This window comes from Phytophthora infestans, genomic scaffold (assembly GCF_000142945.1).
Source record: "Phytophthora infestans T30-4 supercont1.4 genomic scaffold, whole genome shotgun sequence".
In the NCBI taxonomy this organism is placed as follows: domain Eukaryota; phylum Oomycota; class Peronosporomycetes; order Peronosporales; family Peronosporaceae; genus Phytophthora; species Phytophthora infestans.
In genome coordinates, this window is record NW_003303755.1 from 2,222,331 (window position 1) to 2,247,256 (window position 24,926).

The following is a 24,926-nucleotide window of genomic DNA, read 5'->3' on the forward strand; positions in this document are numbered from 1 at the left end:
CGGAAACACCGACGTCTACTGCTCCGGAATTGCCGACGTCAACTGCCTCTCCGGAAACGCCGACGTCTACTGCCTCTTCGGAAACGCCGTGCACCCCAAGTGTGACACCGGAAGCAACTAATTCCAGTCCGACATTTAACGTGACCACTGCGAGCCCTAGTGTGACATCTGAAACCCCGACAATTGCGTCTTCGATCGCCCCGACGGCCATTCCAGATGCAACGACTCCTACACCAGCCACCAAGCATTGTGGAATAAAAAAAGAGTAGCGTGCCCCCGATTTCCCGGAATGACGCGATGCGGCATTATTAGACCTGTCGACGTATCGCCAAACGCCATCTTCGCTTCCGCAGAGCTTACCCCGTCGAGTGAAACCACTTAAAGAATAGTGCAGTGTTGTATTTTAATTTTGTCAAAAGTGCTTCCTTAGTAAGATGTGTTGATAAATTTCAACTTCAACTTTAGTGCCACGTACATGTATTATTGAAGTTACTACTGTACGTACTTGTAGAAATGTATCCATGCTCGCACAGTGCTTGTTAGGAGCATAACATTTGCTAAAATGCAAGAAAGAAGAAAAAAGGAAAATCTCTATACATATTCCCCAACCTACTCACTACTTATCAAAAAGAACCAAAGCCGTGGGTGAAGCAAGAGGCAGATGGTGCACGCCTCATACTTCTATACTACCTATTTCCGAGGAACTCTTAGTTAAGGGCCGAGCTAAGAGCAGCCTGGGCGTCCGGGCTCATCTGTGCAATGACTTCCTTCATTTGGACCTCATAGGCCTGAAGCAAACCACGCACACACACCTTCACCTCAGCCTGGGTCTCCTCCTCTACGCTGGACGTAGGGGCCAGGGCCTTGGCGTACACGTCAAGCACCTGCGGCATCAGATTGAGCGCCACCGGGTTTTGCGAGCTCACAAGGCCGTTCAGACAACGGAAGCACACGGGGCTCTCATCCATGTCAGCCTTCAGCGGCAGAGCGCCGAGGAACACGGGCAGCACGGCCTCCAGAGGCAGGTTGGCACCGCCAGCGATGATCATACGAGCCACAGCAGCGCACGCGTTGTCCGTCACCACTTCGTCGTTGCCCGAGGTCTCAAACAGCGGTCGCAGAGCCTGCAGCATCTGTTCGTAGGCGCTAGTCAGCTTGTCGCCACTGACCTCAGCAAGAATACCCATGCAGAAGGCGCTGTTGGCCTTCAGCACGTAGTTGTCGGAAGCAAGACCCTGCAGAACGACCGGGAACACGCTCTCCACGAAGCCCAGGGCGCCAGGGCCCAGTTCGCGAAGTACCTCAGCGAAGCAGCCTACTGCAGCGGCACGGTCACGCACAGCACGCAGACCAGTGGCGAACGCCAGCAGAGCAGGGAACAGCTCCTGGAACGCAGACAAGAAGTGCTCGCCGTAGCACTTGGCCAGCACACCGATCAGCTCCGATGCGCTCTCCAGCACAGAGCCACCCTCCTCTTCTTCTTCATCCTCATCTTCCTCGTGGCTAGTCTGACAGACGTGCTCGTGAGCAAGAACAGTCTTGGTGATGCGCATCAGCTCGTTCATGTGGTCCATCGTCACGACGGGCCCCACACGAGCGCTCATGGCCTTAATAGCGTTGAAGGCCTTCTCCACGACAACCTCTTCAGGGTCCTCCAGTAGCTCCTCCACCAAACTCTTCATCACAGCCGACGCGATCACAGCGTTGTTTGGCGTCAAGATGTTCTTGTTGAAATCACCCTTAGTCCACACCTGTGCGTCACCGCTGGAGGCGTGCGAAGCTTCGAACGAGCAGATAACAAGAGCAGCCAAAGCCTCAGCCACAGCGCCACGCACGTCCTCGTGAATGTACTCGGTGAGCGGAGCCAGAGCCTCCAGGAACTTGGGAATGTACGGTTCGAACACGGAGCCACCGCAGTTCAGAGCCAGCTCCTCCACGGCGGCGACAGCGCGCACCTTGGAGTTCAGCGCGTCGGTACGGATACTAATGTGACGCAGCACGTGGTCGTCTCCGTCCTCCTCATCGTCCGAGTCGACACCGCCCAGAACGTCCTCATCATCGTCCATAACACGGAGACCCTCGTCACTGACAATAGCCTGGAGCACGTGAGTGGCAGCCTGGTCAAGGAACGGGGCGAACTCTTGCTTGAAGATGCTCGACACGTTAATAAAGTACACGAACGCCTGTTCCTTCAGCTCCGAGTCGTCCAGCTCGAACGAAGAGAACACGAACGGCATCGAGGGCGCAAAATAAGGACGGAAAGGCTCCTTACCCAGGGCCGTAGCCAGGTAGCCCAGGCACTCGATGGCCGCGCCACGTAGGAAGAAGAACTTGGGGTCCGTGATGCCCCAGAACGGCTGAATCAGCTCGGCCACAGACGGGAAGTACGGCAAGAAGGCGTCCTTGGCACCAATGGCAATAGAGCCAACGGCATCCAGAGCCATCTTCTGCAGCTGCGGCGAGCCAGTACGCAACACATCCACGAGCTTTGTCACCAGCGTCTCAAGGTACGGGAACACCTGCTCGCTCTCCATGCTCTGCGTGATTTCGTCCAATACGTACAAAGCAGTGGCTTTGATGACCTTCGACGCGTCGTCCAGCAGAGTGAGACCAATAGGCAGAATGTCCGTGTAGTGGTCCGTGATCGTAGGCTGCAGGAACTCGGCGAACTGGCCAAGAGCGAAGCATGCGGCCTCACGCACGTGCTGGTCGGCATCCTGAGCGACGCGGTACACGGCAGGCAGCAACTCGTTCAGGTTCTGGCACATGAACTCGCAGCATCCCTCCGACAGGATACCTAGGGCCAACACACCAGCCTTACGCTTACGAGCGTCCTGAGCTGTGATGTACTCGTTGCAGATGCCAAAAACCACGAGGTTTAGGTACTTGGCTGGCACGCTAAGGGCCAGCGAGTCCAGCGTCTGCTGGGCCAAGTGGCCGGGGGACTCGTCATCCTCGTCATCGTCACCTTCTTCCTTGCTTTCACGCTCGAGCAGGTTTGAGATAAGGCCACAGGACACGGCCTCGTCAGCGGCCACAATGTCCAACATAGTGGTGAAGATCTTGGCCACCAGGTTCTTCTTGCCGATAGTCTTCGGTTTCTTCTTGATGAACTCGCCGATAGCGTAGCTGGCGGACGCGCGAGTGCTCACCTCAAGCTGCTCGGCCAGGATGATCTGCAACAGCAGCTCAATGAACTGAGGGAAGGCCTGGTCCAGAATGGGGAACGGGTGCGACGCGATCTCCGAGAACACGTCCATGAACTCGACGGCCTCGGCTTCAGCGCCGTTGGCCACGCACTGCTGCAGCACAGTGATCATAAGCGGCACGAGCTCGCGGAAACCACGCAGGTCAGCTTCCTCCAAGAACTCGACGAGGCTGCAGGCAGCGCGCATGGCTCCCACACGGACCTTGAGGTTCTCGGGGTCCTGAAGAGCCTTGGCGTACAGCTGCTTAAGGTCGTTAAAGTGCGGCTGGAGCGACGTGCCCATGCCCTCGCCCAGAAGCTGCAGCAGCTTCATGCTCATCTCACGCTGGTCAACGCTGGCGCTATTGGCGCACGTGTTGATGAACACCATGAGCTCGGGCCAGTTGCCAGCGGGCACTTCGTGCAAAGCCAACGCAGCGATGAGCGTGGCCACAGTGGAGCGCACCACGTGCACGGGGTCCTCGGCAGCGCGGCTGAGCAGCACCTGCTTGGCCTGAGCCTGCGCAGCCGCATCCAGCTTGGGCCAGTGCTTGAAGATCTTCTTGCGCAGCATGAGAGCGGCAAGCTGACGCACTTCGGGCTTGGCCGAGTGCTGCAACTGCGTGAGCAGACCGCCTACAGACGCGATCTGCTTGGTGTAGGCCTTAAGTGCAACCTCCGCCTGCTTGATCTGCTCCGTGTCCGGGTTCGTAAGCTGCAGCAGACATGCCTCCAACTGCTCCGGGGTGAAGTCCGCCATGTTTGTCCGTCGATCAATTGAGGAAGAAGTGAGAGGACTGGCGCGGTTACGGGAATGATGCGGAAGCGCGGGCCACGAGCGTGGGAAATGACTGGTCGACACTAAAACCTTAGAAACATGATATAATATTTTTGCCAGCAAAAAGTGGCTTCACTTGCCAGTTGCCACTCATTTCACATGTCAAGTCCCGTTTTTGCAAGGATTGGGGATTTGAAATGGCTTCACTGGTGCAAAACACTGGTGCCACGCACGTGGCGTTTTGGCAAAAGATTCGTTTGCTCTATTCAAAATGCGCTTGGTTGTCGTTTGGCACTCGACAAGGAGGAGGATGCGGCAGCAAAAGGGATGACTGTGAACTCGACCCTGGCAATGCCGCACATTGTTGTCGCTGCTGCAGTACGGGAATGCATAGCTGCGCGTTTTCGATCCGAAGAAGCGGCAGAATCCCATTAAGCAGAGCAGATTGACTGGAGAGATGTTGAGTTTTCCCAAGCAGCGCGATGATCTGTGCAGGGTAGTGGTTAGTGACGTTGCTGTCCAATTGATGGCGTGAGTCGACGTACCTGGGAGGTCTTGAGCGTTAGCTCCAGTGCTTGGTTGCTGTCCGCACTGGACAACTTGACCACCTCGAGATGCAACACGCACTGACCGTCATCATCATTTCTGGCGGACATTTGCACACGACACTGAATCCCATCGATAACGTGCACGGTTGGTTTCGATCGGCCAGATGAGTCTGCAGGCTGCATTTCGTCGCTACTCGAAGGTTCACGAACTTTCCTTGCTGTAAGCGAAAGTAGCCGTGCTCTGCGAGAGGTAAAGCTGGCTGGGATGCAGCTATGTGGTCGATCGGGTCTCTTTGGCACGCACATTGTTGTCGACGGATCACTGGGGATCAAAGGACACGAAGCTTCCGTAGCTTGCATGAAGCGAGTAGGCCGAATTATTTGTCGCCGCGGGTGGGAGGGTGCATCCTCAGTAGAACGAGTAGTCTGATACGAAGATTTAAGACTGGCGGCGAGTAAACTGTCAATTGCGTCGATGTCGATGGTCTGCGGGTTTATCGACGATTCTTGCACTTGAGATAGCTCTGCCCACTGTCCACAGTACAGTTAGTACAGAGCAAATTGTTTTAAGAGTGGCAGTTGCTTACATAGAGAGCTACCGACATCAGTAGTTCTGTACTGCAGACACAACCCAGCGTGCGTAGAGGATCCAACAGGGAACACGTTACATTGTGATAGCGCAAAGCGTAGAGATGGATGGCCGTACGTGCGCTTCAAGTGGAACGCTAGTTGACGCATTCGATCTCGAGGAGCTAGTTCTGGTGGGCCGAACGCATGCAAACGAGGAAGGACTCGCAAGAAATACTGCCGATACTGGTTGCTACCGTTCGTGATGTTTTTCTTGGAGAAATTCATCCGCATCGAGCCAGCAGAAAATGCTCGCGTATGTACTACCACGATCGGCTTCTGGGGTTTCCTTACTTCCTCTTCTTTAGCAGAACTGCAACGCTTGTTTTCCTTGGGTAGATGCTGGTCAGCTTGAAGTCTCGTATCTTCATTTGACATACCTGTACTCTGGTCATGCATGACGTCCTCATTGTTGTTTCGGCTTGGCGAGCTGCATGTTTTAACTTCCACGTTGACATTTCTAGCGCAGGGAAAGCAAAGTTGTACTGTCTGGTATCTTCACGAAAACAGCGATTTAAACAAATAGAAATGATGCTCTCACCTCGAACAGGAGGAGTCTCACCAATATTACAAAGGCAAACTTACAGATAGGCTGCAGACCGTTTCACATGCTTGTATCGCTCTCCTTGAATGGATCCATTAAGCATAGTCGGGATCATCTTCTCAGCGTTGTCGACTGAATCACGCTTGCATTGCTGAATAATCGACTTGTTGGTTACCTAGAGCAGAGCAGAGCATCACTTACTACGATTCATCGTGCCTAGAAGATGCAACCCCTCGGCATATTTGACTTACCACGTACTGAACTTCGTCTCTTGGAAACATTCGATTGCAGTTTGGGCAAACCTTCAGCTGGGCTGCACAGCCGATGAGCGACTGGTTCGTCATTTGCGGTGTTTCTTCATTGTTTGACGAGGACGATGGGCAGAGAGAATGACTCAGTGCCATGCTATAGTGCTTGGCAGCACCCTTCGCTTCAGCATCAAAAGAAAGCATTGAGCTCCATAGCAGATAGATGCGATGATCAACCCCAATCTGTTCGTGGAACGATAAGCAGGAATTAGCTGATCAATGTACACTACAGAGCTTAATTAATACAAGCGCAAAGTAGCAAGTTGATTACCTTAAAGTAGCTGACAAAGCGAACCATCTTTTTCCCTACGATGGCTTCCAGGTGGGTCCTCATTTCCGCGTTGATCCTCTCAATAGATTTCCGTACTTCCTTGTCCGTCACATCGCCTATCAAGTTTCATGAGAATCACAGTACCAAACGTCAATAGCTGCAACATTAAGCAACGCAACAGACACGTACGATGGCGAAGTAAAGAATCATCGACCTCGAATGTGGCCGTGCGTTGTGCTATAGAAATCTTCGTGTCGCTCAGCAAAAACGGACTAATGCACTTTTGAACCGTGCAGCTATCCGCCGACCAGTCCGATCGAACCGTGTGGTTGTATCCTGACTGGGTTGGGATAAACCGCTGCAAGACGCTAAGTCCAGGCTTGTCTCGCTTTTCAAGCAAATGTTCTGAAGCAGAAAATCTATCGTGAGTTCACCCCGGCAGTACCAAAACGTGTCATAGCTCACCTAGCTCCGCCTTGTCCAGGTGCTCGATAATCATCTGCATCTCGCCAAACGCAGATGATCGCTCTAAGTAGGAGAAAGTTGCAAGTATCTGTTTACCGTTGTCCAGCTTAGGTAGTGAGTTCGAAACCCATCGCGGTACCAGAAACTCTTGCAGCACTCGAGAAGTGGTCAAGAACCTCTTGGTCTTGCACAAAATCTGCAATAGAATAGGGCAATCACCCTTATGGTCGTCAGCGCTTCACAGTTTGAGCGTTGCTACTAATAGTAGCTGCGTACCTTGCCCCGCTCCTGCTTGGACGTGAAGAACCATTTAACGGGCTTCTGTCGCTTGAATACCACCGTGTCCGTGAGCATGAGTGAGAACGCCTGCTTGCCGCTGTCTTCATCGTCAGGATTCGCATTGGACCAAAGATACTCATACAGTCGCAATGGCTGCTGTCCCAGTGCATGCTCACAGGCGACACCTTCGCATTCCGCTCCTTTTCGTCGAGCAGCAGTCATTCCCTAAATTGGCTTCAACAATAAAATCACAATTTTGTTTTGCGATTTGTGATTTGATTTGTGCTTTTGCTCACTTCTTTTTCGTCTTTGAAACAAGAAATCGTACTGAAAATGTCGGACGCCTTTAGCGCCGGCTTCCGCGAGTTCTGCGGTGGCGTACAGCACGCTGTCTCGCTGCACCGCATCCTGCTCTTCTATCTGAAGTCGCGACTCATTTGTGTGTCCAGCGTCAAGGTCGGTAGACTCACAATTTTCAGGGCGTAAAACTAATTTCTAAACCTTACTGTTGAGCGCAATAGTGCTTCGTACTCAACGGCCTTATCTTCTTGGGAAGCATCTACTTCTTTGACCGAGCCGTGATCCCAGTGATTCACATGTTCGGGGAACTTCTGCATCGCTCTTTCTCCTACGGGTAGGGAGCCTTTTCTTTAAGCTGTCTTTGTTGTTGCCTAAGTGGAGTTACTCCAGGACGACAACTCAAGTGGATGATGTGCGAGATCGAGTGGATGGCTTCGTCTTTATACTGTATCAGGTGCATAATAACGTCGGAGTCATTAGATTGTGCACTATACCGACAACTCTATGCTGTTTTTAGGTGCTGTGGATGTACCCGATCTACTGCATCAGCTTCATCTTGAACACAATCTGGTACCAAGAAATTGCCGACGATGGTGCGTGTAACTCTCACATATGATATCGTGTTGACCTAACATTAGGAGTGACTTTTTTGTTGCTCAGCGTACATGCAGCTTCATGGCAAGCCGTCACCCACCCCGGTGACCGATATGATTAGGTGGGTACAGGGATATGGACTCTGTATGTTGTTTCAGCACTAAATACTGCTTATGGGGATTGGCTAGGGATGAGATGTACCGAGCAATTCTTGTGGCCTTCTTTCTACTGCAGACTGTGCTGTCTTACTTAATCCCGATCGTTGGACCTGCTACGAGTTTTATTCACTTGAGCTGGCTGTATTCGCTTTACTGCTTCGAGTACAAGTGGTCCCTGGCTGGCTGGAGTCTTGAGCGAAGACTAGCCCATTTGGAGCAGAACTGGGCTTATTTCGCGGGATTCGGGAGTCCTTTCACGCTGGCTACGTTCTTTGTACCCAATTTTGTGAGCAAAGGCATCTTCGCTCTACTCTTTCCAGTGGTATGTGTTTGATTGTTTGTATCCGTTGTTGGTGGCAGACGACTAAGTAAATTGTGTGTGTCTACGGTGTTGGGTATTCAGTTTCTACTGCTAGCCATCGCGTGTGACCCTGTTTCAGAAGGCAATGAAGCGTCTAAAAAGCTGCCGATTTTCAGGTACGTTCGTACTGTACGAGTGTCCTGTATTTTGTTTTCTAGAACTGCTTGTATTGTTACTTTGACCCTGATGTTCATATCTTGTCTTATATGTAGGTTTTCTCGGTGGTGGAGTTTGCAGTTGCTGCGTCGGATCGGAAAGGCAACAGGCTTGAAGACGAAAAAGCAGAGAGCGATGGAGAAGCAGAGTCGGAGCAAAAGAAAGTGAAAAGTTTTGTATTATGCGGGTGATACTAGTGTTGCGCGACGGTCCTGATTTTACTTTGTAGACTGAGAATAGCCATTGTGTTGACGAAGAGTAAAAATGATCATTTCTCGTCTGCAAATAAATAGTAGAGCGGTTATTGTCTGGTCGTACAGCATTGAAGAAAGAACACCAAGAGTGCAGAAACCAGAACGAACGATGCCGGAGGCGTACACCGTGTCGAAAATGCTCGCCAGTATCAACGAAGTCATGGCTCCTGTAGCTACTGATGTATGCGGGTCTGTGACGTTACAGCGAAAGACGGAGAATGGTATCATGCTGAACACGTCGGAGAAGGAGATTGCATACCTGGACACCAAAGCCAGAGTGAAGCACTCAGCCCAGCAAGTCGCTCAACTTGACAAACTGGCTAAGGCACGGTGGGTAGAAACTCAACGACAGGCTGGAAATGACGCCTTCCACACTGGAAACTATCAACAGGCAGCAGAGGCGTATATCCAGGCCCTTACGGCGCTGGATTTTGGCTCTACTTTAGAGGAGAAGATTTCTTGCCAACAGGAGCTACAGATTCCACTGACCTGTAACTTGGCTGCCTGCATGCTAATGATGGAGGTAGGGGCGAACAAGCTATCAAGTTTTGTGAGCTGATTTTATTGAAATATGCTGGTCCTTTGTCGACAGCAATGGGAGAAGGCTCGGTTGATGTGCGACCAAGTTCTTTCCATAGACCCGAACTGCGTTAAATCACTCCAGCAACGTGCGAAGGCGAAAGTGAAGCTTAATAACTTTGACGATGCTCGGTACGGTGAAGCTTCATTCGACTATCGTTTGATTTGACTCTAACGTTGCATGTTTCTCAACAGTGCCGACGTCTATCGTGCAAAGCAAATTGTTCGTGGACCGTCAACGTCGATTGATGGTGTCAGCGATCAGCTTGTCGATCGACTTGACAAACAGTTAGAGAACATTTCCCGAGGTGAATTAAAACACAAGCACCGAGTTCAGCACAGGAAGCAGTTTCAGAAGAAGATGATGCAGGAAGCAGTAGGAAAGCTCTATAAGGACAAGAAGGAGGTCGATTGTGCACAGGATCTTAACAGCATCCGGCAGCAGCACAAGTCCAACCTCACTTATGCTCTGTCTTTCAACGGTTGGAACGCCGGTGTCGGCTGGGTTCTCACTGTGCTTGCCATGATCATCAATGCAATTTCACGATTTCTGATTGCTGCGCGTGGCAAAGTCAAAATGTCGTAAGATGCTTAATCGCATCAGGAGGCGTAAGCTACAAGAACTGCCGTGAAATTGTCGGTGCCGTGAACTTCGAGTTGATCTGCTTTGCCGCCGAAATCATGCGCTCTGCATCGTCCCCAGACATTCCCCGACGAACTGTAAGGTCTCGATCCCTGCGTGGTTAGCATAAATGATCAATGAGATAAAGCTCTTGATCGCTGAAGTCGAACTGCATTTACAAACCTGTTCCATCCACCAACGTTCTGGGTAGACTCTGCTTCACTTTTCGCCTGCTCAGCTTGTTTGCGCTGGTGCTGCTCTAACAGCGATGGTCCGCGTGACTTTCGCAGTTTATCCATTTGCTTCCGCATTTCTTCGTCTGCTTCGGGGTTCGCATTCGGGAGGATCGATTCGTTCACGCTTGGCTGTACTGTAGTCGAGGATATCTTACTAGCGGCTTCAACGCTAGGAGCATTTTCCTCGCGGACGTAACCAAGCAACTCCCTAGACAGCAAAGAAAGTAGATCAGAACAGCATTCACGATAGCACATCGTCGAAAGCACCTTGTCGTACATGTCCAGCTTGGCGCGTTTCGCACGTTCTCGTTCTTCAGGAGAATCAAACCACGTCTTATCCACTGCTGCCGGCTCCTTGCTGCAAATATAAAACAACACATGCAATAGTCAGCAAGATAACCACTCCACGACGACTAAACTATGAGACTGTACCTGCGGAATGCCGCGGGTTTGCCAGGAGGAGGTCTGTTCTGGGGTCCTAGAGAATCCTTCAGGATTGAGCTTTCGGGCATCATAGTCATCCATGCTTCTCGCACCATCCCATTCCCTGCACCCTTTTCTTCCTGGCCACCATTACGTGCACGTTGCCACTGCTCCTTTTCCAACTGCTCTGCTTTACGTGCCATCTCCGCTTCAACGCGCTCATCTGCCAGCCGGAATCCCTTCATGCCAGGTAGTGATGGACCGACAACCTCATCGTCACTGTCATCATTCTGAACATCACTGCTGGGCAATCTCGCTGATGCAGGAGGCAGTGTAGGCCCAATGGGTACGTCCCGTTTAATCGGCTTTTGTACCACCGGCTTCTCTCCAACAGGTTCAGTACCTTTCGTCGGTAAATTGTCATCTTGCTCTCCTCTTGCATCCGACTTAGGCAGCTGCTACGAATAAAACACCGTTAATTATACAGCCACCTTCATCAACCATATTGCGTGGGAGCTACCAACCTTGTCGCTGTCTCCAGACAGCATTCTCTGGAACACCTCCATGAGACCCTCTCCATTATCCTTAGCCTTACGCGGCTTGGCAAATGCACCCTTAGGTTCTCTAAGCTACATCAATAATACCAGTCATTAGTATTAGCATATCGTCAACTCACTCGAGCTCAAGCCACAAACCTTGACCAATCCCAGCAACGGAAAGAGCTCTTTCAGCTTGGAGCGGATGCGTCGGTTCTCGATACCCCCGATGACAGCTACCTCTCCATCGTCTACCATCTGAATTAACCCCAACAGGTCCCCTGCCAGCTCCGGTGTCTCCGTCAGCAGCTCACGCACTACTTTCATTGCCCTTGCATAATCTGGAACGTTGTCGCGATCACTATCGCTGTCACTGCCGCTACTGTGGCGCATGCGCTTGTGGCGACGGTGGCTCTTACTATCCTTTTCCTTCCTTTTCTTGTGCTTCTTCTTATCCTCATCGCGCCGCCGTTTGTGTCGCTTGCGCTCATCAAGCCCACTCGAGTCGCGCTTGCCCATTTTCGGCAACTATTGTTTTTTGTTTGGTTTTAGTGTACAAATAGGTGTGGCACAATAAAAAGACAAGTTGAAGTGATTTTTTTACTCTTTCTATCAGCTCACTTAATGCATGTACATCAACTCTTTGTCTAGGAGCAACCTTGGGTACACGAGTAGGGTGGATGGAGCATAGAACACTTTTTGTTGCTAGTCTCCGAGCTGTCGTTGTCGTCTTCGGGCTCGGGCTCCTTTCCGAAGTCGTCAATATCGGACTCGTTGAGCACGTGCTGCGTCGGCAAGGATGCTGCTCTTGGTAGGTTCCTTGTGGACTTCCGCGAACGACCGATAGCGATGCAGGTTAGCGTGGGTATACGAAGCTGCTTGGCGCGTACAGCTACTGCAGCGCCAGCATTGCGTACATTGGAAGAGAGCCAGGTGAAGCGTGGTGGTCCCCACATGGAGCCAACTGGTTCCTTCTTCTCGGGGTATGAAACCCGCCAGTGTGGCGCAGAGCTCACGCCAAGCCCAATCCAGCACTCGTTAAGATCGAGGTCATCTGAGCCCACATCCTCTACAAGGATGGACGAATTGTTGTCTCGCCGAGCTAAGTCGAGTGCTCGCGAAAACTCGGACGTCATGGTGCTCCGAGTCTGCAAAAAGAGAAGTGAACAAAAAGCTCCAAGCCGAAAAGTAGAACGCATAGCATGGCGAAGCAGTTGAGAGAGAAATCAGTAGGTAAGAGACTTGCTACATGTATGGGCTTTACGTTTGCTTCACCACGGCGCGGGATAGGATCTCAAAAGTAGAACCGCTCGAAGGACAACAGTATCTCGACAGTAGTATTCGTCGGAAATGAAACGGGATGGAGTGCCGATTGTCCGTGGGTTGCGATTCGCATCTTCGCAACTTGCGAAGATGTCCGCTTTTCGAGCCGATATTTTATTGTAAAGAAACGACATCTCGTCCGCCCTACGTCGATATCCCCGCGTACACATCATTACAGTATAGATGTTCTCCCTACAATGTTGCTAGTTTGCCTCAAATTTCCGGAGCTGGTCATAGACCTGTCGAAGTGGCTGTGTTGCCTCTTGATTCTCGGGAAAGAAACTCAAGAAGTGTCCAAGCTGTCGGGTCCACGGAAGCAGCAACCGTGGGAAAGCCACAGCCTCACTATCGCTCCTCGCATCGCGCACGAATGATCGGAAGACTTCGTGGTTAAACACAACGCCATAGGCCAAGTCGGCTAGTGCCAGACTATGCCGTACTGCATTTCCGCGCACGCCGTACCATACCAGTTCATCGGTGATGTAGTAAAAGTCGAAGTACAGTGCTCGATATGACTGCACCAGTTGGTAAAGGTCGTCCCTACTGGATGTTGTTTGAACACTCTCCTCTTCGTCGAAGGTTTGTATGGCTGCGTGAGTGAGATTCCGAGGGCTCAGAGGCGACACCAAATCCAACGCATTCTCGAGGTCATTCAAAATTTTCGCCAGCTTTGAAGCAGGGGATGACTGGCCGACCGAGTGCTTTGCTAACACCAAGGCCTTCTCGTGGTACGATATCAACCACTTCCACGTGTACTCGTAGTTCTACATCACCAGCAATTAAAGTGTTAGAGCAATCCATACCACCCACTCGCAGGTCTAGAGCGTTTTACGCACCTGAAGGAACTTTGCAACGATATCCTCGAGTGCCGAGATGGGGTAGCTCTCACTAATATTTGGTGGGATGTAGAAGCTCGCGACGTTACTGTAGCAGACAAGTCAACATCACAGGTTAGGGCACAAACACAACACACACAACACTTTCGGTGTCGTACCTGCATGTGAAGCACAACGTCACTTGATAGTGCTCTGCGAACTGCTTGATATTGTACAGTGTGACGTGCTCCTTCACGCTGTGATCCCAAAGCTGATGATGTTTCCACAGCGCCGCGACATCGGGTTTCACTCGGAATACTGCAACACTCTGGGGCTGGATGGTCACTAGTAGCGTTGATCTTCGACCAGCGCACACCCCATGGTCAAGCAAGTCAACAGTTGCAGCACCTGGCTGAGTCATGTTGTCATCCAGCGCCAGACCGAAAAACATACTATCATTCCTCAGTGCAAGCCTCGCATACGAATCACTCTTCGTGTTGCGTACAACCAAGTACTTCTGGGTTTCATCGGCAGCTATTGTCGACAACTCCGGGCTTGAGAGTGTTGATTCCAGCATAGGAAACACCAAGCCAAGGAACGTTGGCTGGGCTGAGAAATACGCTTCCCTCTGCAAAGGCGACTCGTTGGTTTCTCCATTAGCGACATTGACCATCAGCTGAGGCTGGCTGCAGATAGCCCGGATAATGACTGTTTCCCTGAAGTCTTTCACCAGTCGGCAGCTCACATAGACTTCGATTTCACGCACCCAGGGTTCATTCACTTCGACGTCCGACATCACCTCAGCAGACGCAGAGGAAAGAAGCATTTGCTTTGGCTGGGGTCGGAAATGTAAGAACACTTGCATGCTCGCATGAGCTCCCAATGTGACTGTGGTGACCTCGTTAAAAGACATCGGCGAGATTGAAAAGCTGACTTCTTGTGGCCTTGCATTCGTCGACAGAATGAAGTCGAGGCTCAAACCAGACGAGTTCTCGATCACAATCGAGTGGTTTTGGTACAGCTTGTAGTAGTACACCTCGCTGAAATCAATCATCAATCGCTGAGCACCACCGGCAGGGATTTCTGGAGGCATCTCGACACTGGAGCGGCGTGAACGCTTGGGGCTGCCGTGATTCGACACAAGCACGCGGAACAAATTCGTCGCTGGATCTAGCCCGGATGACATTCCACGTAACGAGTTCAAGTCCGCGATGACTTCCAATCGTACATGTATCACCTTCAGGTCGGACGGGTTAGCCAAATTCTGCAGCACCATGAAGGTCGAGTAAACTCCCACGACTCCCCGAAGAAAGTAAAGCACCACACTCTGGTAGCTGTGCGCTCGATCCAGTGTGCCTCGTTCACGGCTTAGTTGCAGCCACGACTGGGCATTCTTGTCGACAAGCATTAGACGGTACTCGACGGAATCGAGTCCTGGATCTGCCGCACTAGCGGCACTGTATAAGCTTTCAATCGTAATCTCCCATTCCACTTCTCCACCATTACGAACAGTATGCTGCCCCACATCGATCAAATAACGCGTGTTTTCCAGCGATGAATACTCTGCTGGCGTACAGCCACGAATTGCCAAGACCGGTAGATGGTTTTTGCGTCCCACAGAGCCTGAACGGATCGAGGAGATGTCAAATTCTTCGAAGTTGTCCAGCCCAGATGATTCCGTCTGCTCGAACAACTCGTCCTCCAAGTGGGTTTCAAGTGTGGGCCCAGGGTACAGCTTCCTGGACTGCGCAAGTCGCTTGTTGCGGGCCTCAAAGGCTGCAGTAATTAACGTTTTGTCCAGAACCACACCTCCTTGTTTGGCAGCTTCACCTGTCGAGCTTTGCTGCTGCAAAACTAAGAGAACATCAACCTCGGTTGACACGCCGGAGTCCAGGCTGGAGTCTGCATCCCGCACAGTTAAGAACATGCGGTTCTGCCCACTCTCTTCTGCGGTTGTTTCTTGTCCATCGGCATCCCACGAATTGCTTCGCCAGCTTGGGTGGTGGCGCATCTTGTGCAGTGCTGCCAATTTCCCCGCTGGTCTGGTATCACTAGCTTCAAGGAACGAAGTCGAGTTTGAAGATGGAGCTGACGTTTCCTCAAGATGCACAGTGACCTTCACCGACTCACCAGGAGCAATTGTACCCGACGAAGGAACTGCTATAGCTTGGATCCATTCACTCATAGCGCGCATATCCGACTCCGTCGAGCCTTCAACGAGACACAACCCGGGCTGGTACATCGAGATTGGGCTGATGACGAAATTTAACACTTCCTCGGTTGACGGATTCCTCACCCAGAAATATTCTGATGCGTTTCGCAGCTGATGCACAACGGAGGCAGTGGTCTGTTGCAACGCTCCAGGTAGCGTGTTTTGAGCTGAATCTCTGCTGGCCCCAGTTTTCGATTTCAATGACGGCGGTAGTTGATCCACTGGAATATCTGCGGGGATTTCTGTCGCTGTGGCAAAAAAGTGAAGGCTGGAGGCTGACAACACGAATGTTTTGCCTGGTAACAGCTTTCCCTTTACGTGAATTTCTTCACGTTGTGCAGCGTCCTCCATTTTCTCGATACTGATGTCAAGCCAAACAAGCCCCAAGTCCAGAATTTCGGATGTAGCTCCATTGCTCCCAGTCGACCATGTGTCAGCCGGGAGGCGAGCAGACGGAAGAACGTGACACACGACACGAATATCTACCGACTCGCCAGGTGCGATGACAAGCGAACTCAATGGCGTATTAGCAGAACGCAACATGAACAACAGCTCAAACGTTCTACAACACACAAAAGATCAGGCAGGAGTCAGGACTCATGCAACAAGAACTACGAAAAGGAGGAGATAACGTACCGCTCATAAGGATTGTGCGTCTGTGAGGAGAGCTTCACGTTCAACTCTTCATCGTACACATTTCGAAGCGAAAACCAGAAACTTGCACGGTGCGGAGGCGCTTCCTGTGCGGTCGGCACTGTGACCGGAGGGAGGAAAGCTATGTGTTGGTCCTTAAGCTCTGACGCTTCCACTCCATGATCTGAGCTTTCAGGGTCTACTGCCAGTTCGGCGTAACTTGAAATAATCTGCGTTCGAACTAGCACATCGTCATGGTTGTGAGGATTGCTCAGGTTAAGAAAGCGCAGAGGAAACTCGTGCGAGCCTGCTGCCAAAAACTGTTGTGATAGGGCACATCATATCATCAGTTCAATCTCCCGAGTTCAATCATCAACATACAAGCCAATTAAACAACGTACCTCTGCCGTCCGGACGAGCTCCATCTCGAGCACACACGATGTCCTAGGCTGAATTTTCCACGCGCTCCCTTGTAGAGCCTCGCTGCTCTTCAGGATCTTTTCTACATTTAGCGCCAGCATTCGAAGTGAAGGAACTTGAAGCCCCGATCCAGAAATGCTGTCGGCGAAAAACTGTATACGGCTACCGTCGCAAACATTGAGCACATTGATGCAAGCTGGTAGATTGGCGATGGCAAAGGATACTGCCACGTCGGATACGTTTCTCACACAAATCTGAAACGTTGATGATTTCCAGCCGATTCCATAGCCAATTTTTCCCAAGGAGAAGCACTTTTCAGCGATCTGAAACCGCGGTTCACCGTAAGATCCCGAAACGTTTACAACTTTCAGCGTGCATGCTTCTTCGGCATCCGTTCCATCTTCACTGTCAAAACTCTGGATTCCAATCATTCCCCGCAGTGGGCACAGCTTACCACTCTCGATTGTATCAATAGGTAATGGGACAGTCGTAGCAATGGCCGCAAAGCGGAACGATAGCGAGCACGAACTCTTGGCCTCCAGTGAAAATGACTCGCCGTAGAAAATGGACGGTTGATGACTCGGTTGTGCTATCTCAAGTGGTGGAGTGTGCAGCCTTCTAGCACTGTCGGTCGAGGTGCATCGAGCCATCAAATCGTTTTGCTCTGTGATAGCTGTGATATCTCCTGAGTGTCGTTCACGCTTCCATTCGAACGTCAACGGAAGCGTACTCAAGGGGCGCACCACCATGGCTCGATCTGTCGTGTTCGTAAGCACGAGGGTCTTTCCAGTACGTTGCTTGTCTGATTGTGACGCCGTGTTCACTGTCGGGCCATGCTCCTCTTCAAAAAAAGATCCATTTCCGTGGTCTCCATATATCCGATATTTACGAGTTGTGGGCTCGCCTTCGCCTCCAGAAGAAGACGGGCTGTCCGCCAACTCGTCCTCAAGCTTAATCACGTTAATCAAACCAAAGTCAAGAGTTTGCAGTGAATGCGATTTTTGAGTTCCGCCGTACGTAGATATATCAGTTCCCGCATTTGCACCTGGAATTTCGCACTTCAATGCACCATTATCCACAAAAAGCACGACATCAACGAAGCTAACTTTTCCCGGGTAGTGGATATTTTCCACCATGATACGACGTCGAAATAGCCCGTTCGTGTACGCCACTATACGAAACTCGATAACTCCAGTCTCACCGGCAGGAATTTCACCCTTTTCGTGCTTCAGTGAAATGTGTAGTGCATCATCGTCATCTGAGTAGCCCTCCGTAGCACTTGTCACAAAGAGGCGGTATCCCAGCGGCAACGCCTTGCTCATGTTAATCAATTCAAAGTACCCTTCGTGCGTTTGGCATGTTTGCGTCCGTTCGCTGTTGTATTCCACACCAAAGTCGATCAAGGACGGCGTCACTCGAGCAATACTGGCACCGGCCACTCCAACAAACTTGACAGTAAACTCGGCCAACATCTCACTCTTCTCCTCTTCTGATGACTGGGTCGTCTGTAGCCCGAACAGCTGAACGCGAATGCCACCAACGAGATCACGTGTCGACCCTGTCTTGATTGCATCCGATGACAACCGTGGGCGTATTGCCACGTAAAGATCAATGGATTGCTTCCCTTTCATCGTAACATGTGTCGCTTCACGATGCAGGCGAGCGTCTTCGTAGACATAGCACTGAGTCTTCAGGTTCGACGATGCGCAAATAACCAAAGAGTCGTCCACTTGACTCTGTAATGTCAGCTTGTGCACTTTACTGAACCTAAGCGAGACATTGGGGCTGTCCACCGCTGTGTCTTGCATTTCTGGCGTAACGTAGCAAGGACCAAGATTGAGAACTTCCAACTGGCCCGTCGATTGAAGGTCCAATTCAGGAACCCGAACATACACTGGCCGAGTAATGCGAACCGACAATACCAACACAGACGTGTCGAGGCGATCCCCACTGAGATTGCGCAAGACAATTTGCTCGGTGTGTTGTCCAGGTACACTGCCTTTGTACACAAATGTAGCTCTCACAGAAGACCCCGCTTCCACGGTCCCAGTAGCGTTTTCGAACGTCATATCGCCTCCAACAAGCAAAGGAGAAACCACGGACGATGAGCTCGCACTACCTTGATCACGAGACCCAGCTAGCAAAAGAAACTGGAGAGCTTGATGCGATCTATTGTGAATAACAACCTCACCCCTCACGTCATCACCTTGCTGATGTTCACCCAAATCAAGCGTGTCCTTCTCGAAACACAGTGACCGCTGGACAGCCTTAGCTATTGCAACACCCACGGACGAGGTCGGAGTCCGCGTCGTCACATCGATATTCTCACCCGGCGGCGAGTTGCTTGGGTGGTAGAAAAAATCGATCTGACCGGCATGTAGTTCCGCCGCTTCAGATACGCTCTCCAAAATCGATCGGCTTACACAAGACGCCAGAGAGGTCGACAATGCAAAGCCCGCATCACTAGTGAAACACCACTTAAAGTTCAAATTTACCGTCCGATCAGGGGGGATACTCAACTTTAGAGGAAGCATAGTTCGCAAGTCAGCACTCTCTGTGGGTCCAGACTCAGTCATCATCTCACCAGGTATCAGAAAATCATGAGGAACAACCTCGCACGTCAAAGCCAGCACATTTCTAAACGTTCCCGCTGCATTCCACACCACCTCCACAATCCCTGAGCCCTTATACGAAGGGGATCCAAGCGATAGTGTTACTGTCCAGCCACGGGTATCTGCTGGTGATTCTTCCGCAGACACCAGCAGGTTTGAGCTCGTTGGGGATACACCCAGCTGATCAGGGGCAATATCCAAGTTCAGCTTTCGTGCTGTCTTGCCAGAATCAGGGATGTTGATAGTTAAACTGCGACGATGCTCCACTATGGCAGAATCAGTACCAGAATGTGCGGTCTGCGATGGAATAACATCACCGAAGCGTGAAATGGAGCCCTCAATTGGCTCGTGTGGTTTTCTTGCACGACTTTCCATTGAAGAATCGCCCACTGTAGAAGGCAACACGCTGGTGTTTGGGTGCGGGGGAAGCACAGACGGAGGCTTTCGACCGACGGCGCGGCAAAATGCGTTCTCTCCAGCAGGCGTCCGTGAGAAGATTTCTGCATTGTACTGAAGCTCCTTGACCACGTCCTTGTTCTGCTGCTCAAAGAGGAGAAATTTTCCAACCCCTACTATAGGAGTAGCATCCCGACGAAGGAGTCGCTTTTTCATTTTCTGGCTTTGGCGAGCTCCGCTCTTGTCCCCGTCCTCCCCCCGTGGTGAGAGATCACCGGACCTCAGGGGGCTAAAAATCGCATAGGCCACAACTCGCCCAGTTGCCTCAGCTCCAAGCGAAAAGTGCAAAGTATTCGTACTGGACGACACTAGTCCGGTTTTCATATCGATGACCGGTTTGTCGGAATGTCTTGACCGTCGCCGTCGTGAATGCGAGCTGGATTCTGACTCAGACATCTCTGAATCGCTGTTGGCACTATCATACGGATCAAACTCCCCCACCTCACTGCTTCCTCCAGACCTGCCTGTCAATTCAGCGTCGCTATCTGCAGGCGTCCCGGGCTCTTTCGGAAGCTGTTCGCCAGATAACAACGCCTTGACCTGAGAAATCTTCGCGTTCAGTTTGACAATCTTGTCCGTCTTCTTTTTCGTAATCGCAATTCGCAACTTGTGCTCCAACTTCTCCAGCTCCTCGTCCAACTTTTTCTCCTGCGCTTGAGTAATAACCGTAGCTGGGGTTTCATCGACTGAAAAATAAAACGTTGGTCGCAACGTAGGAACCGTGAAACTTGGATCCAACTGGATCACGTATTCGCGCTTCTTGCGGCTAGTGTTTCGGACAGCGATCTTCACCTCATCTGTCTTCTCCCCTACAAGGCACTTTCCAAACGAGATCGTTTGGCCTAAAGAAATGCACGGCAGTAAGTTAATACCCCAGAATCTAAACAAAAATACCCATCAGAGGGAATACCTGATTGTAGAAGCTTGAACGTTTCTCGCTTGACTACCTTCGCCTTGATTGTGACCGAAACCGAGTTTTCTGGATCTTGAACGTTGATAATCTTCAGCTTTTCTTCAAAGGGACCAGCCAGGGTTGGTTGGAATTGAAAGCAGATTTCTTTCGTGCCGAATGCCTTCACCACGCCAACTTCTCCTTCCTTGATCTGTAAGAAGCCCGAAGAGATTGAGCCCGTTTTCTCAACGCTGTACACAAGCGGGGTAGCAGACATGTTTTGGACAACTAGTCGCTTCGAACTCTTCGAAGACGTAGTGATGCGGCCGAAATTGATGTTCTTCTGGTTCACATTCATGATGGAACGACATACTCGACTCTTAAGCAGTAGTTCCCTCACAGAAGAGCGAGTATCAAAAGGATGCTTTGACGTAGCCCATACGGGTTTGCTCTGGTCAAACTTCCCTCCATCTGTGACGGCTTTCTTGTTTCCACCAGGTGGAAGAGTAAGCATGATTTTATGCTTTTCCACTCGTGATTTCGCAACATCCTTGGGGGCTGCTGTCTCTGAAGCAACAGGACTAAAAACGGCGACGATACGTTGACGTGATTTTGCAGGGATGCGCACGTTGCGTTCTTTGTTGGAGCTCAGCAAAGCTAGCTTTTTCTCGGCGAATAGAGTTTGTAGGCGCTTCGTGCGTTCACGAACCATCGCTACAATTTCTTCCTCTTTTTCCTTTGAAGGAAGAGAGCTGTGGCAATGTGCATCGCATTCGGAACGAGATTTCGCAAAAAGCTCCAGCAGAGACGAAACCTCTTCCAAATCACTGGAGGTCGATGGCGACGTCAGCCTCGACTCTCTGGCCGCAGATGCCAGTAGTGAGCTAGAAGAAGGTCCTTCCGAGCTCCTTCTCTCATCTCCCGTCGCATGGGATGAATTTCCTTTGTTTTCTGAAGCGTTTTGCTGTTCTTGCCGACCTCTATCACTTTCGAAATGTTGAGTGGAAACCGACCTGGATATGCTACTTGCACCAGGTGAAGCTGTTGATAGATGGGCAGTTGAAATCGCCGTCAGTTTTTTCGTCAAAAGCTCTCGAAGCGCTGTCGACTTGCCTCTTTTCACGACCGTTTTCCCGTCCATTAGCTCCGACACACTGCCAAACGATCTGCGTCTGCGGAGAGGCCTCCCAGTAGGTGGCTGGCTTATTTGCGTCGAAGCATTACTTGGAGTGCCACTGCCAGCACTACCCTGCGAGGTCGTAGATTTTGAAGAAGACGATGGTCGAGCGTCACCTTCCTCTTCGTTGCCCCCGTTGTTTTCCAACATTTTCGATGGCTTTGCCACGTCGCCGAATGGATGTTTAATGCAATACAGCCGTACTTTTGCCGGTGCAGAGCTTTGTATGTTCAAGTGAAGCGGGGCATTCGTGATATTCTCCAAATCGAACACCTGGATTCCAACCGAATTGATTGCCACGTGCTCAAAATTCAGAAAGGCGGATCTCGACTGGGTCAGCAGCTTGTAAAACAACGAATGGTAGATCACGTGATGTGCGTCCATATTGCTCGAACGGACACAAATCTGCGGAATGTTGCTCTTGTTCTTCATGTTGATAATGGAGATGAGTCGCGAGTAGTTGGGATTCGTCTTGCGCGGAATAATTTCGATCTTGAGCTCGGTGGACTGCTTTGGACCAAGCATCATGTCGTCATTGGGCACCGTTGAAATCACTTTGGATGTGACTAACGGCTTTACGACCGTCGGTAATTCAGAATGATTTGTCAGCATACATGAACTGCTCTTCAGCTCTCCGATGTTGCAATCTCCCAAGTGCAACACTGACGGTGATACCGTCACCATGGAGGTGCACGTACGGGCGCGAACGTGAATAGATTTGCCCAGCGTGCGGTCATACACTCGTGACTGAGCTTGTTGCCGCGCGCCATGCATTAAAAGGCACCGGAACGATATGCGAAACGTCTGCTTCGTCAAACGAGCAGCCTTGAGATCGACTGCATCTGCGTTTTCGCCGTACAATCCTTCTAAGTTGCTACTGGATACCGGCGCGTACCATATTAAAATGGTTCGCTCGACACCAGGTGGCAAATCGATGGTTTCAACGAGGAAATTAGACACCGAGCTGTCGTCAACAGGGGCTGTCTGACGCTTTCGTGTGTCGACACGAAGACTTCGTTCAGGGGAAGAGCGCGGGCTGTCATCATAAAAAAATACAACATTAGATAAAAGCACATCGAGAAGCAATGCCCATACGGCAGCAACCACTTTACCTGTCCACACCACTATCGTAAGCGAGGCCTCTCACTCGAGACGAAACCTTAGACGACTTTTTCCCTTTCGTCCGATAAGTTTTCTTTCGCAAATCTCCAGTCCCTCTTGGTCCTCGCAATTTTGGACTTCCCAGAGGACTTTCAGGCAGTGCCCGGGGCTCTCGATCAAACTCAAAGTCGTCATCTAAATCCTCACCATCTCCCATCGGGTTCTCCTCGAAAGAGTTTCGTTTAGTCTGTTGAAATTCCTCCTCGTAGAAGTCTCCCTGTCACAACAGTAGTTGCAATTTGTTAGCCTGCTGATACCTTTCAATAATCAAACGCACTAACCTCGTTGTCATCGGCCTCCTCGTCACTGTCAAGTGCGTACGCATCCATGTTTGAAAAGGACATCGAGGTCTTCGCTCTGTCAGGAGACATCGATCCCTTTAAGCTCGATCCATCGTTGGAATTAGTGGGAGAAAGAAGCTCTTCACTACGTGGGGCTCTCGGAACACGTGATCGATTCTGCTGCAGCTTGAGTTCGAACGTGACTTCCTTGGGTCGGTCGCTAGTCAGCTCCACATGTAAGGCCACCTCTGTCATATTTCGCATCAAAATCACTTTTGAACTTGCGATTCCCGTGTAGCAATCCCCAAAATCAAGCCGACTTCCACTCCTAAGGTAAGAACCATCGGGCTCCTTGATCGACAGACCCTCCCTTTACGACACATTAGACGCAATTGTTTTAAGTGAGCAGATAGCAAAGTATGATGATACTTCAATGGCGTCATTATACCTGTGATGCTCTTGGTTCGTAACTGCATGAATCTTGAGAACCTTCATGTTTCTGGAGTCATGTAGGTTTTGTGCCTGAATCTCGAAAAAGCGCTCTCCGATCTGTACGCCACGCAAGTAGGCAGCCAAAGCATGCGGTAAATACCAACACGGATCAGCTGTCTCCCCCTCCTAATACACACTTACATCCGTCGGGCGATACGTGACGCGAATCCGCACATGTCCATAAGCAGCAGCTTGAAGCGTTTTGTCGCCAATAACGTATCCAGAGTTGTAGTCCGTACACACTAGCAGTTCGTTATTCTCACTCCACGGCGTCATTGGCGACACAAGCTTGAGCAGTAACGGGATCTCCGAGCGGTTCCAGACCGTAAAGTCCTTGACGAACGAGCCGCCAGGCACACAATCATCGAAATGCAATTCCTTGACATCTAGTCGTAGCAGCGAGCGGCACACTTGAGCTTGCAGTGGCACCAGCATCTCCGGAATCGGCAATCTACTAGTAACACTGCCGTCAACGAATGATGGCTGCAGTATCAGTCGCCCTGACAGCACGAAGCACGATGTTTCACTAAGATGAGCACGCTCTTCCTCCGACGAATCCCCCGCCGCCACGTACGTGGAGCTCCCCGACGCATTGTGCTGCGGTGTAAGGTTAGTACATATGGAAAACATGATCCTCCTAGTCTCCCTGGGCCCCAGCACGATCTCGTCCAGTGTCCCGATATGGTTGAAGAGCTCGTTGTAGCCTTCACACAGGTAAACGTTCTCGGCACACAGAGCAGCCTTGGACGACGAGCGTAGCACGGAAAATGGTACGTGGTTAAATTCATCCGAGGCCACGGCACGGTCCCTCTCCTGCTGAAGCTCGCGCTGCATGATGCTAACATTTTCGTTCTCGAGCTGGAAGCCCCACTGAGTGTTCTGGAAAGGCTTGCGCAGCTCCGCGCGTAGCTTTAGCTTGAGCTTGCGTGCCTTCTGATTTGCCACTTCGAATACGAAGATATCCGACAGGTCGTTCAGGTAGATCTCGCCCAGGCCCAACAGCTCACCCTTGCCGCCACGATACTCAACGCGGCTCTGCTCCGCCTTGCTCAGCATGGCTACGGTCACGACGGGTGGTGGTGGCGAGTACGCTGCAGGCACATCGAGAACCTGCGGTTGTCCTCCTACCACAGCGTCAATGTCGCCTGGGGCCGGCGCAGGCGCGGCCTCCCCCACGCGATTCTTCATCCTTGAGGCTCGCAGGTCAAGTGCGGATTATAAGGTGG

At 51.1% G+C, this 24,926-nt stretch overlaps 6 protein-coding genes across 6 annotated transcripts; 2 read left to right on the top strand and 4 right to left on the bottom strand.

Annotated features, from left to right (window-relative positions):
* Positions 1-707: 707 nt before the first annotated feature.
* On the bottom strand, positions 708-3,947 carry PITG_03555 (importin-like protein; the record flags this gene model as incomplete). The annotated part of the gene is made up of 1 exon (XM_002906570.1): positions 708-3,947. The coding sequence occupies one exon, from the start codon at positions 3,945-3,947 to the stop codon at positions 708-710; it is 3,240 nt and encodes a 1,079-aa protein (XP_002906616.1).
* Positions 3,948-6,227: 2,280 nt separating this feature from the next.
* PITG_03556 (uncharacterized protein) lies at positions 6,228-7,229 on the bottom strand (the record flags this gene model as incomplete). Its single annotated transcript, XM_002906571.1, has 4 exons — positions 6,228-6,379; positions 6,453-6,668; positions 6,729-6,924; positions 7,005-7,229. 4 exons carry the CDS (start codon positions 7,227-7,229, stop codon positions 6,228-6,230), a joined length of 789 nt encoding a protein of 262 aa, XP_002906617.1.
* Positions 7,230-7,315: 86 nt separating this feature from the next.
* Positions 7,316-8,744, top strand: PITG_03557 (uncharacterized protein; the record flags this gene model as incomplete). The annotated part of the gene is made up of 8 exons (XM_002906572.1): positions 7,316-7,463; positions 7,529-7,641; positions 7,698-7,761; positions 7,825-7,900; positions 7,968-8,022; positions 8,090-8,381; positions 8,463-8,536; positions 8,633-8,744. 8 exons carry the CDS (start codon positions 7,341-7,343, stop codon positions 8,742-8,744), a joined length of 909 nt encoding a protein of 302 aa, XP_002906618.1.
* A 195-nt stretch (positions 8,745-8,939) lies between these two features.
* On the top strand, positions 8,940-9,995 carry PITG_03558 (uncharacterized protein; the record flags this gene model as incomplete). Its single annotated transcript, XM_002906573.1, has 3 exons — positions 8,940-9,353; positions 9,423-9,541; positions 9,605-9,995. The coding sequence occupies 3 exons, from the start codon at positions 8,940-8,942 to the stop codon at positions 9,993-9,995; spliced, it is 924 nt and encodes a 307-aa protein (XP_002906619.1).
* Positions 9,996-10,023: 28 nt separating this feature from the next.
* Positions 10,024-11,553, bottom strand: PITG_03559 (uncharacterized protein; the record flags this gene model as incomplete). The annotated part of the gene is made up of 7 exons (XM_002906574.1): positions 10,024-10,144; positions 10,215-10,475; positions 10,545-10,625; positions 10,700-10,796; positions 10,839-11,006; positions 11,211-11,319; positions 11,386-11,553. The coding sequence occupies 7 exons, from the start codon at positions 11,551-11,553 to the stop codon at positions 10,024-10,026; spliced, it is 1,005 nt and encodes a 334-aa protein (XP_002906620.1).
* A 1,199-nt stretch (positions 11,554-12,752) lies between these two features.
* Positions 12,753-24,756, bottom strand: PITG_03560 (uncharacterized protein; the record flags this gene model as incomplete). The annotated part of the gene is made up of 14 exons (XM_002906575.1): positions 12,753-13,313; positions 13,386-13,473; positions 13,544-16,138; positions 16,213-16,529; positions 16,611-17,208; positions 17,344-19,502; positions 19,647-20,539; positions 20,608-21,403; positions 21,599-21,838; positions 21,935-22,802; positions 22,879-23,144; positions 23,209-23,578; positions 23,657-23,757; positions 23,836-24,756. 14 exons carry the CDS (start codon positions 24,754-24,756, stop codon positions 12,753-12,755), a joined length of 10,773 nt encoding a protein of 3,590 aa, XP_002906621.1.
* Positions 24,757-24,926: the final 170 nt, after the last annotated feature.